The sequence below is a fragment of the Myodes glareolus genome, chromosome 19, assembly GCF_982192425.1.
Source record: "Myodes glareolus chromosome 19, mMyoGla1.1, whole genome shotgun sequence".
Taxonomy (NCBI): Eukaryota; Metazoa; Chordata; class Mammalia; order Rodentia; family Cricetidae; genus Myodes; species Myodes glareolus.
The window spans coordinates 38,276,983-38,289,188 of NC_142044.1; the positions used below are offsets into that span (position 1 = coordinate 38,276,983).

General features: G+C 51.4%; 1 protein-coding gene across 1 annotated transcript; it reads right to left on the reverse strand.

Annotated features, from left to right (window-relative positions):
- Positions 1-1,133: 1,133 nt before the first annotated feature.
- On the reverse strand, positions 1,134-10,850 carry Dgat1 (diacylglycerol O-acyltransferase 1). Its single transcript, XM_048454566.3, has 17 exons — positions 10,457-10,850; positions 5,036-5,123; positions 3,760-3,800; positions 3,581-3,666; positions 3,444-3,496; positions 3,210-3,315; positions 2,963-3,070; positions 2,804-2,869; positions 2,610-2,713; positions 2,483-2,521; positions 2,367-2,408; positions 2,247-2,291; positions 2,056-2,168; positions 1,916-1,981; positions 1,737-1,824; positions 1,586-1,648; positions 1,134-1,506 (listed from the first exon to the last, which is right to left on the reverse strand). The coding sequence occupies exons 1-17, from the start codon at positions 10,681-10,683 to the stop codon at positions 1,354-1,356; spliced, it is 1,488 nt and encodes a 495-aa protein (XP_048310523.2). The 5' UTR covers positions 10,684-10,850; the 3' UTR covers positions 1,134-1,353.
- Positions 10,851-12,206: the final 1,356 nt, after the last annotated feature.

Sequence of the window (12,206 nt, forward strand, 5' to 3'; positions counted from 1 at the left end):
GTGCCATCACCTGGCTCACAGCTTTTCTTTAGGATCCTAAAACAATCTGGCCCATGTTGTCAGTAGTGCCCCTCCCCAATTCCAAGGTGTATCCATTCAAGTGTTCTGCATGGCATCCTGGACATATTGGCAGAGCTGGGCTCCCACGTCTGTCAGGTACTGAGGACTGGTTTGGGACTTGCTCCTGACGTCTCCTTGGAGTGTGAGAAGACAGGTGGAAATGGCCTCGCCTGTGGCCTGTGACAGGCTGTGGTGCAAACCCTGTGTCCTAAGGCCACTGAGATCACAGCCTACCCTGCATTGTACTAGATAGCCACATAACTACAGGTTAAAGTCTATAGCCTGGCAGATTCTGGCAGCTGACAAGAACTAACCCATTAGGTTAAGGATTAGGAGTCTGGATTGCCAATGGGACTTCATATAAAGTCCTCTCTCCAATTTAGCAGGTACCAGAACTTGGGGGCAAAGTATCCCACTGTTCACAGCTGTCTCTTGAGAGCAAAAGGTAGTTTGGAAGAGGCCAGTCAAGTTTGGCCCCTGTGCAGCACAGCCTAGAGCCACTAGCCCCACTTGTTGAGCTGCCTGATCCCAAGGAGTTGAAACATTCTTAAGACATAGTGTGTATAATTCCTGGGCCCCAGGCAGTCAGCATACAAAGTCCTCTCCATGATGGCCCCGCCTCTAGAGATGACAGATCTAGTGGCGCCCTGGAATCGGTGCTTACCTGGAGTCTCATCAACACAAGTGAGCCCTGCATGTCATCTCTTAAACCAGACTCCTCACAAGGGTTCTAGACACAATATAGCCAGCCTGTTGCAGGGTCATCTTCTATTGAGTCCACATAGCTCTGTGCCCTGACCCTGCGTGGAGTAACAGGATAAGATAAGAACTTATCACTGGCCTTTCCTGAGCAGTAACATTGCTACTGTTCTAGGGTCATCACTACATGTGGCTGCCTATGTCCTGTCCTGCAGCTGAACAACTTTGTCCACATACTCCATGAGATTGTAGAGTAGATGGAAACTGACCAAATCTTTCCAGCACTATATACTTAAACTGGAGCTGAGGATTTCAGTCCCTAAAGCAGAGGCTACATAACACATGCAGGTGTCAGTTACCCTCAGCAGACTGAGGAAGGTTTTTAGACGGCACTTTATTGATGCCCTCAGCCCCTAGTCAGTACAAACTCCCAGCACTGGTTTATACCAGCTAGACTTAGGTGCCATCCCCAAAAGCAGGAGTGGGCCCCATAGGGGCAGAGAGGCCTCCCAGACTAGGAGGAGTGTGCAGGCAGCCAGGAACCCCTCCGGAACTCTTGGCCCAGGTTAGGGAGGGCTGGCCCTTGGCAGTATCTCAGGCCCCCGCTGGAGCATCATAGTTGAGCACGTAGTAGTCGTGAACATACATGAGCACAGCCACTGGCTGCCCAATGATGAGTGTCAGCCACACCACTGCATTGCCATAGTTTCCTTGGAAGAAGCGGCCCACAAAAAAGGCCAGTGGGACCTGAGGACAAATGAGGCTATAGTCAGGTGGGGCCTGGCACAGATACAGGCTAAGGGAAACAAGCGTCAGAGTTGCTCACCTGAGCCATCATAGCTGTGAATGCCCATAGTCGGAACATACGCAGGGGAATGCTCACTAGGTACTGGAGTATGGGGAGAAGAGAGGTTAGTGTTTCGGTGTGTGGCCCAGCCTTGTCCAGAGGTGAAGTGGGATATGCCTAAAGCACTGACCTCATGAAAAAAGGCTGAGGCCAGAAACACCCCTGTCCTGGCCAACCATCTGTTGCTGCCCAGTCGGAGCAAAGGCTTGTACAAGTGTCTGCAGAGCAAGGAAGCCATAGGATGAGGCTAATGCCATAAGGCCCAGGTCCATCCACAACCACACTCCACAGGTGCAAATACCACCCTACCTGCTGCACCACTTATGCACAGGGATATTCCAGTTCTGCCAAAAGTAGGTGACAGACTCAGCATTCCTTGGGGTCAAGAAACAATGGGATAAGCAGAACATGCCATGATCTACCCAGATCCCTAGAGACATACTACTCACCACCAGTCCCGGTAGAATTCGCGGTCTCCAAACTGCATGAGCTCTGCCACAGCATTCAGGCAGGAATGAAAAAGCCAGTAGAAAAAGATGAGCCAGATCAGATGGTTGGGAACCTAGGGGAGACAGGGTTCCAGGTTGCAGATTTCCCTCTTAACCCTCACACTCATCCCACTGGAGCCTCTGACACTCACCGCCAGCTTCAAGAGCCGCTCAATGACACGTGAATAGTCCATATCCTGTGGAGATAGGCTGCCTCAGCTGGCTGTATCATCTACTCTACCCACCCCTGCCACAGTGGAACCTAACCTTACCTTGAAGGGCTTCATGGAGTTCTGGATAGTAGGGACCATCCACTGCAAAGGAAAGTACCACATTAGTTCCCCTCTGCTGTGCTAAGCCCTACCATACACCCACTCACGGCACTTACCTGCTGGATCAGCCCCACTTGAAGCTGGATGAAAAAGAGCTGAGGGAAGAACAAAGCAGCCAGCTGAGACACCAGTTACACACACCCCAAGTCCTGCCCAGACCAACCCTCAAGGCCCAAACCTCACCATCTCTAGAACCCGTCGTAGCAGAAAGCGCTTTCGTATTCGAGGGGACCGAGGAAAGTTGAGTTCATAACACAAAGTAGGAGCAAAAATGAAGTAGTAGAGATCTAGAAGAGAAGGGTGGGTACTAGGATGACATAGCCCTGAGCCTGACTTACAGTCCTGCCTCTGAGAACCCCAACCCCACAGCTCTTCACCTCGGTAGTTCAGGTTGTCTGGGTAGCTCACAGTTTGCTGGGCAGCAGCCCCACTGACTTTCTTCCCTGCAGAAATTGCCAGAAAAGCAAGACAGCAAAGTGAACCATGCAGCCCAGACTCAGTCCTATAGGTAAGTTCTAGTCCTGACAGCCTCTTACCAGCTTCTGTCTTGACCCTTCTCTGGCGGCACCACAGGTTGACATCCCGGTAGGAAAACAGCTTGAGGAAGATGATGGAGTATGATGCCAGGGCAAACAAAGAACCCACTGCAAGATAGGTATCAGCCATGTCTACCCATACACCACAGTTAACACAGGAAAAGTGGGCTCGGCTGTGATACCCACATCACATGAACAACCTAAAGTCAGCTCAACTTGGTCTGGGAGGGTTAGGATGGAGGCACACCTGGAGTGATGGACTCAACCAGTAAGGCCACAGCTGCTGGGAAGCAGAGGATGGTAGCCAAGTTAACCACATGTAGCAACAGCCCCATCTGCTCTGTCAGGGCACCCTGGAGAGAGAAGGAGAGAGCATTCAACCAGGTCCTCTGCCCTGGGAGAAGACTATCAGGCCTAGCAAGAAGAGCCTATCACAAGACCCCCAGTGACTGTAGCAAGGAGGGGGATGGGTACCACTTACCACTGCCAGGCGCTTCTCAATCTGAAATGCAGCCACAGGAAAGATGTTGGATGCTGAGGACAGAAGCATCACAGGACAGGTTCAGGCCTTCATCAGCCTGTTCCCCCACCCATGGCCCTTCTTGGAGTGCAGCTCACCAATAATCAGGCATGGAGCAGGCCAGCTGTAGGGGTCCTTCAGAAACAGAGACACCACCTGGATGGGATCTACCAGGATGCCATACCTGGGGGTGGGGTAATGGGGGCCTGAGTAGAGGTGGGCCTCACTGCCTGAGGAGGCAAGGGTGAGGTAAAAGGGGCTTGGAAAAGGTACTCACTTGATGAGGTTCTCTAAAAATAACCTGGCATTACTCAGGATCTGCAAGAAACAATCAGGAGGGTTCAGCCCTATTGGTGCTAAACAGCCCACCTGACCCTAACACCTCTGGCAGTTATCCTTGCCCAGGGTACTGGTCCCTTCAGTGCCTAGAGACAAGGCAGAGAGACAAGAGACTACAGCAAGCCCTGAGGACAGGACAAGTAGCAAAAAGACCCATCAAAACTGAAAAGAAAAGGGGTGGGTTTTTCTGTAGTGGAGTCAGCTACTCTAGCAATACTCAAGGCTCCATGAGTGTTAGCCCGGCACAGCTCATCTACAGACTGAGCCTCTAGACTCTAGCCTGAGACTCGGTGTTTGGTCTCCTTCCTCAGCCATCTTATAAGCACCAATCACACGCCTAGAGTCACCAACCTGGCCAACTACCCACACAGATGAAAGCAGTGGGCAATACTGACAAAGGAACACTGGTAGGGCTCTTTGCCTGGATGGTCAGAGAAGGCACCATGGAGGTGGTTCAGCTAACCAAGGCCTAAAGGAAAAGGTGCTGAAAGCCTCAGAAACCTTTCAGGGCACAACAGGGTAGAGTCCCTTCCACACTGGATGGCCAAAGAAGCCATGTCTAAAGCAGGAACAGACACTTCTGGGCAAAGGCAATAGGTATCAGACCGTATCTGAGTGTTAGAAGCTGGGTGATGATAGCCCTTTGCCCTGACCCACCCATTAGGCTGTCCCTTTGAGCCTTGGACTCCAATGGCTTCTGGGGTGGAGATGCATAGCCCCAATAGGAACCAGGCTCTAGAGGCAACAGGCTTGGAAATGACATAGCACGCCAACTACCAATACCCAAGATTGAAGGAAAGGGACTAGAAGGCCTACAAAGCAGTGGCTGGTTCTGCCCACATGGCATAGGACATACATCCTCAAGATTTCTTTCATACTTTTCTACGGAGGCCACAGAGTACCCCTCCTCAGCCTCCCAGACTGGAGAGCAACCTATATTCCCCTTCCATGTCCCTGATCTTCCATATCACACCTGCACAGCCAAGGGGAACCTGAGGCACAGCAGAGTATTCAAGAGACTCATTGTCTCTACTACCACTGAACCACCCAGAGCTAGCCTGGGATCCAAGAGAAAGTCAATGTAGTCACTGCAAGGACTACCCCTGCTTCCTTCCAACCAGCCTTCAAAGGCAGAGCCTCTACCAGGGCAAGGGCACCCTGGAAGGTTCTGCCACACATGGCCTCAGTGAGTCTGTTCCCACATTTTTACTCACCAGCATCACCACACACCAATTCAGGATGCCACGGTAATTGTTGAAACCACTGTCTGAGCTGAACAAAGACTCTTGTAGACGGTGGCACCTAGCAAAAAAGGAGACAGGATCCTGTCCAGTAAGCAATAATCAGTAATAACCAGGGATAAACACATCATGACCAACTCCTGCTCCAGGTGTCTTTTTTACCTAGAGTCCTATTACCCATTTACAAACAGGAAGAAGAGCCAGGCAAAGTCATTCCAGAGGCTATATAGCTACTAGAGGAAAAAGTCTCAGAACCACCCAGAGGTCTTTCCCTCTAGCAGAAAAATGTTCATCACAAGCAGAAGAGGCTAGACAGGCCTCCATGGAGTCTGAGCTCCAAAAATCTCCAACTGCAACCAAGCTCTTGGGCCACAAAGATAATCCCGCCTGGGCATGTGTGGACTCGTGGACCTATCAAGTACTGCTGGGACAGAAGACAAGATGGAGTCTACCTTGCCCAATCTGCCCATCCCACCTACCACATCACGTACAGAGTCCCCACCATAGCCAGGAAAAGCATCCTCCCTACATTTAGACACAGAGGTCCATTATAATAGCTGGCCTAGTGCCCAGCCTTAATGTACCTTTCTCAGGAGCAGTAATTTGACCCCACAGCCCTCTCATGTTCAGTTCTGTGTCCCTGTCTTTGTTCAGGGGCCATGAGGCAACTTCTCAAGCCTGATGAAAACCCCCACAAACTTCCTACCCATGAAGGCTCTCACCCAGTAACTAGATGCAGGACACCCAAATAGACACTGCTTGTGAAGAAATATACCAGGCCTGACAGAGGAGCACTGTGTGACTAGGGTAAGGACCAGACTTGGCTGTAGACAAAAACAACAGGAACATCCCAGAACTCTCACTCACACCAACTGTGGCTCCACCTTGCCCTCCAGCTGCTGTGCCACCAGGAAGCCATACAGAATTGAGCAAGACATAGATTTTGTAAGCAAAGAAGTAGGGCCTCTCCTTCCTCTCACCACATACACCTCTGCCCTGGGGCATCTGAGGAGGAGGAGCAGGCCAGGAACCTACTATAGGACTATCCCACAGATGCCCTTTTAGAGCTGACCTTGCCTTATAATAAAGGGCAAGCCCTAGCTTTGGTTAGGGTTGGAAGTCTGACAGCCCGCTCCTGAAGAGGGGTCAAGGAGGCTGAGGGGCAATACCAACAAGCTCATTCTTTGCTATCAAGACTGAGATATTTTTTCTTTTTTTCTCTTTTCGAGACAGGATTTCTCAGTGTAACAGTCCTGGCTGTACTGGAACTCACTCTGTAGACCAGGCTGGCCTCAAATTTACAGAGATCCGCCTGCCTCTGCCTCCTGAGGGTTGGGATTAAAGGTGTGTGTCACCACCACCACCAGACTCAAGACTGAGATTTATCCAAAACAAAACAAAAACAAACAAACACTCAGGAGACAGAGGAAGGTAGCTCTCTGAGTTCAAGGCCAGTCTGGTTTACAGAATGAGTTCTGGGACAGCAAGGGCTACACAGAGAAAATGAAGAGAGAGAGAAAGAGATCTGCTTAGCACCTAGTCCCATCTACACTAACTCCTGGTTAGTCAGAGAGTAGTCAAACCCCTCTTACTGTCCATGCCATGCTAGAGCACCAGCGTGAGATAGTTCCACCCTAGTTCCAGCCCAACTCCATTTCCAATTGTCTATTTCCTAAGGACTAGCTTTCCAGCATCTACACACTAGGCCTATGTGATAGAAGTCATATAATACGACTGTAGTCTCTATCTGACACCCCCTTTCTTTCCAATCTGCACCTGCCTTCTGATTGCTGCCTTTGTTTGGGGTATACCCCCAAACTGGTTTCACTGGCTTGATGTAGCTATCCTTAAGAGGTAACACCATAATCATGTTCTCAAATACAGAAAAAAAAAAGAGGTAACACCATAAAAATAATATAAATAAATAAATAAAGAGGCAACACCGTAAAGCAAGCAGGTCTGTCTGCTAGACCTTGCCATCAGTACCCTACCACAAGCTGAAGCCCTGTGCTTTCAGCACAACTATCACAAAGCCTCCTGGCCGCAAAACTTCATAGCTGGCCTCTGTGCCATAACCCACCATAACCAAAGCTGTTTCACAAAACTGACCTCTCTCGGGGTTGGAGAGGTGGCTCAGCAGTTAAGATCATTGCCTGCTCTTCCAAAGGTCCTGAGTTCAATTCCCAGCAACCACAAGGTGACTCACAACCATCTGTAATGAGATCTGGTGCCCTCTTCTGGCCTGCAGGCATACATGCAGGCAGATTTTACATAGTAAATTTAAAAAAAGATAAGCATTCAAATAAAATAAAATAAATAAAAAATTTAAAAAAAAACTGACCCCTTTCCCCTTTGGGCAACCATGCTGCTTTTTCTGTGGCCATCTCCAGAATGAAGACAGAAGTAGAGAATAGGTCCTCCATTCCAGAGTTGGCAGTAAGCAGACAATCTTTATTTAGGTGATTTAGGTGACATAGTCTGTGTAGTCAGGCCGGCTTTGCTGATCATCCTGCCTTAGCCTGTCTAGTGCTGGTATTGCAGACATGTGCCACCACATGGAACGCCTTGCCTGGGTTAGCAAACAATGTCCTAAGAGCTCATTTTTCAGGTTCCTTCTGTTGGGCTTCTAATTCCTTAACTATCCCCACCAATGTCTCAGGTCACTCCTTCTATGGACTGCCCATCCAGCATCTTGAAGGCAGCATCTCCACTGCCCTGCCTCCACCTATGCTACTCCTTCCCTTCATAAATCATAGGGGAGGAAGCCCCCATCCACCAATGTCTGCAAAGTTTAGGCTTGCCACTGTGACCAGAAGCAAGTGGGCTGAAGGGCATGCTGCAGAAAAGTAAATGCAGGGAAAAGAGGAGCTGGCTAGCCATAATCACAGCCGTTTGTGCCACCCTCTCACCTACTAAAGAGCCTTCCCATGTCCTACACTCACTCCCTGAGGCCCTCCCTCTTATACCACCCAGGTCTACCCAAGTAAACCACACAAGCAAGGAAGCTAGCAAGGAAGAGCTAGCACCCTCTCCTGCCACCCCACAGAAGCATTGTAAGACAAGAACATGCCCATCCCACACACACTGAAAGAATAAATCTCCAAGTATGGACTTCATCTAGGGACCTCAGTTCAGATTCAACACTAAACAGAAAGAGAAGGGAAGAGAACGCCAGCTACTCTTCTAGCTGACACCTGATACTTCCTCTGTGCTGCCCTCTGAGCCAAGCCCTGGGGTAGAAGAAGGTTGAAGCAAGCTCCTTATAAATTCCCAAACCCTACTAGAGACGTATAAAAGACATTCAGGAACAAATACCATGGGAAAAACCCACCACCCTAAGGTCTTGCCTTGGGTGCCCATGTGTGCCATCTAGAAAGGTGAATAGTAGACAGAACTTACTACCTCACCTTGCCACAGGGTAGAAGAAAGGAACTGACATTCAGGATCCGGCTCAATGGCCCAGCTTAAAGTGAGCAGGAAGTACAGGGGAGAAGAGGATACAGAAATTCAGAGAGTCAAGAGGAAGGGTGAGAGAAAGGTTGGACTGCCAAGTGCAACAACAAAGGGAGGGGGAGTTGGCAAGAGTGGCAATGGGGTGAGCTACAGGTCAACTCCAAGAGGGCAGTCAGAGCCTGGCCCACCAACAGAAAGAATGGAATCTAGCACCTCAACTAGGAGGCCTCAAGCCCTGTGGCATCCCCAAATTAGAATGAGGCCCACAGGGGATAACAAGCTCCCCACACCCACCTCTGCAATCTACCATCCATCTATGGGGAGGGGAAATCACAGCAGAGATGTCACACACATACATATTTCCTATCTATGCACAAACTTCACACCAAAAAACACAGAAAAAGTTCACACAGAAAAGTGGCCATCCAAAGACGGGACTGCTCTCTCTTGCCTATCGTTGAATAGTAACTTCATCCACAACTGGGATCTCACATAAAAAGACACTATTCCTACCCCTCTAGAGGTCATACAGCAGACTTCCCAACACCTAAAGGGAAGGGCAATGAGGGTAGTCAGTATAGGGGAACTCCAGGACCTTTCACATCTTCTCAGATGGAGTTGGGCTTGGGCATGGACACTTTTAATCCCACCACTTGGGAGGCAGAGGCGTGCAGATCTCTGATCAAAGCCAGCCTGGTCTATAGAGTTCCAGAACAAGGAAGGGTCACACGGGAAACCTTGTTTGTTTGTAGTAAAATGAGAGAGAGAGAGAGAGAGAGAGAGAGAGAGAGAGAGAGAGAGAAAATACATCATCTTCTCAGATGGAAAGTGGGAAGTCAACCTCCATCAAGCAAAGCTGTGAATTACAGAAAACCCCATCCCTCTTAGGAGGGCCAGCCTCCTCCCACACTGTACCTTCACGGCCTTCTTACCTGACCTTTGTCCACAATGTGCCAGGCCTCACAGTGAAGTTATCTTATCTCCTAGGTGAACTGTGAACACCCAAGGGCAGCTGGGGGGCCCCCTTCCCACAGTGCCCACTAGAGAAAGACTCCCTCGATACAAACAGAACAAATCTTTGCCAGCCTACTTGTCCACCCTTCTCCTAGTCCCTCAGCTACTCCCTAACCCAGAACTACGATAAAGGGTCCCGTGAGGAACACCAGAAAGAGCCTCAGGGACAGCTTGGAGGAAGCAGCCAATGTTAACAGAGAACACGGTGCATTCTTCCAGCTCTTACTGTCAGTCAGTCAGCGAAGTAGAACCTCTCCCATAGGTGTGTCCATACCAAACCTCCCTCCCGCCAGCACCCAGCCAGAGGAGGAAAGTCTCATTAGCTGTCAGCTCAGTCCCTATAGCCTGCAGTCATTCTGGTAGCATAGGGTTTCAGGCCCTCCTACTTACAGGAAGAGGGGTGAATAAGCCATGAAGCCACTCTCTTAGTACAAGACAACTTCCTGTACTGTCCCCTGCCCTGGGCAAATGCCCATTCCACTCTCCTCACACAGGCTTGTGTCCTCCGGAGCCTCCAGCCGCCTTCTACCCACAGGACACCCCCCAGAGTTCTACAAGAGGACCTCTTCATCATAACCCTCCCCCAAAAACATCTACGAAGGAAGGAAAGTCCATTCACCAGCAACCCCCAGGGCTCCAGACTTCCTGCTACCCATCCCTCAGAAAGGACCTCAAGGGACTTGCCTCAAGGTATGCTTCCCTAAGCAAACTGGAAAAGGGGCTGCTACCTACTCCTCTGTCCGGACTCCCTGGTTGGCTACTCGACCCCACCTGGGTGACCTTGGCAAGTGACCCTCTTCCCCAAGGCTATGTCCCCGTGTAGCCCAAGGGGACCCCCAGACTCGGGACTCGCAAAGCTGTGGCCACCTTTTAAGAACTGGGAACGTCGCTGGGGAGATCAGATGTAGGGGTCAGGCGCTCTGCTACCTCAGCTCCCAGTGGCCGTCGCCCACGTTGGCGTCTCTGTCTTTGTCCGGGGTCGGGGTTGGAGCTGGAGCCCGAGCTGGCGCGTCACCCCCGGCGCCCAAGTCGGGGCCCACAGCCGCGTCTCGCACCTCGTCTTCGGCTGCCACGGGCCCGCCACCACTCTGGACGGAGACCCGCGAGCCATTCCTCCGACGCCGAGAGCCACCCGCGCCTCCGCGGTCGCCCATGGCCTCGGCCCGCACCTCGTCACGGCCCAGTCGTGGCCCGCCGGCTTGCAGCGCCTGGAACCCGCGGCCCCGCCTCTGAACCCTAAGTAACGGCCTCCGCCGCCGCCCCCTGCCGGCCTCCGTAGCCGGCACAGGCCACAACTACCTCTGCGACGCTGGAGCAGAGGACTGGCAGTGGCGTCCCCTGAGAGTCCATTTGTAGTCTCAGGCCAGACGGGGGCGGGGCCTGAGCGAAGACGCGGAGCCCATTGGGAATTGCGGGAGCAGGGCGCGGAGCCTCCTGGGAGTTGAAGGCGCCGTGAGTCAACGGCGCATAGCACTCTGGGAACTCGGCAGTCGCTTGAGAGCTGGAGCAACTTTGCGCGCTGCGCAAAGTTTGCTGGGCTGCGAACTTCGGTGGAACTGGTCCAAAGTTCTGTCCGAGGAACAAGGACCGCCGAGGATTGCACCGGCTCCCGATTCCCTGGCAGCTGCGCACTTCCCCTGACCTCTTGCCTGCCCCTTGTCCTACTTCTGAAAACACATAGTTTCGTCATCCCTCTACCCAGCAGCGGTTTGGGTGTGGGTCATTTATGAAACTGTGCGTACACTGACGTCTTGAGATCTCAGATCCGTGTTCTGAGCACAACTGGCTGCGCTAACAGCCCTGGCTGGCACCGACGTTCTCTAAGCGATCCCTAGCTGCTCGGCAGGAACCACTTTAAATGGACCTTGGAGGGCATACCCGGTCAAAGGATCAAGCTGGAGAAATACCCAGACTAGTATCACAGCAAGTCTGTGCAACCGCCCAGTTGTTTGGTAAATGAATCAACCCATTAATCACCATAACCTCTTCCTCCACCGCCCCACACCCCATCCCACACCTGGGTCGCGGACGTGCAACCCGCCTGAATTAGACATCGCAGTGTATGACCTCGGTAAACAGTTGATTTCCTTTAGACACGCTATAAGGACCAAGGAGAATAGCGACTTGCTCTTCTGTGGATAGTAGGATCAAGAAGCTCCTCCATAGAATAAGCAAGTGCTCACCCTGGGGCTGGTAGCCTCTCCTACAGGGTGCCACCAGCCTGTGTATTGAGGTCACCCCACGTCTATAGTATCCTCTTGTCTCTCTCTGTTCATGCCACATACCATGATGAACAACCGACGCTACCTTGCAGGTGTCTTCCTGTAGTGCATACAGAAAGGAGCCCAGGACATGGACTTTTGTGGATTAGAGCCAACCTGACCTCCTCAGTCTTCCAGAGCACTCCTTTGTTGCTGGCCCAGCATGCCTTTCAGCTGGACCTGGCTAAGGCAGGGCTAGATCTTTGCAAATACTAACCCAAAAGGAGGCAGAGTGAAAGACAGTGTCTCCTTGAGAACCTGAAATGTGAGTCATGTGAGCTCTACCATCCCTTCCCCACTCCCCCGGTCAGTAAACATGAGGCATCCACATGTTCCTGGGATAGTACTCTGGCTACACCAACTTTCAGCATGAAAACCAGGGACTAAAAGTGGGGGGTTGAGGCTCAGGCTGCCAC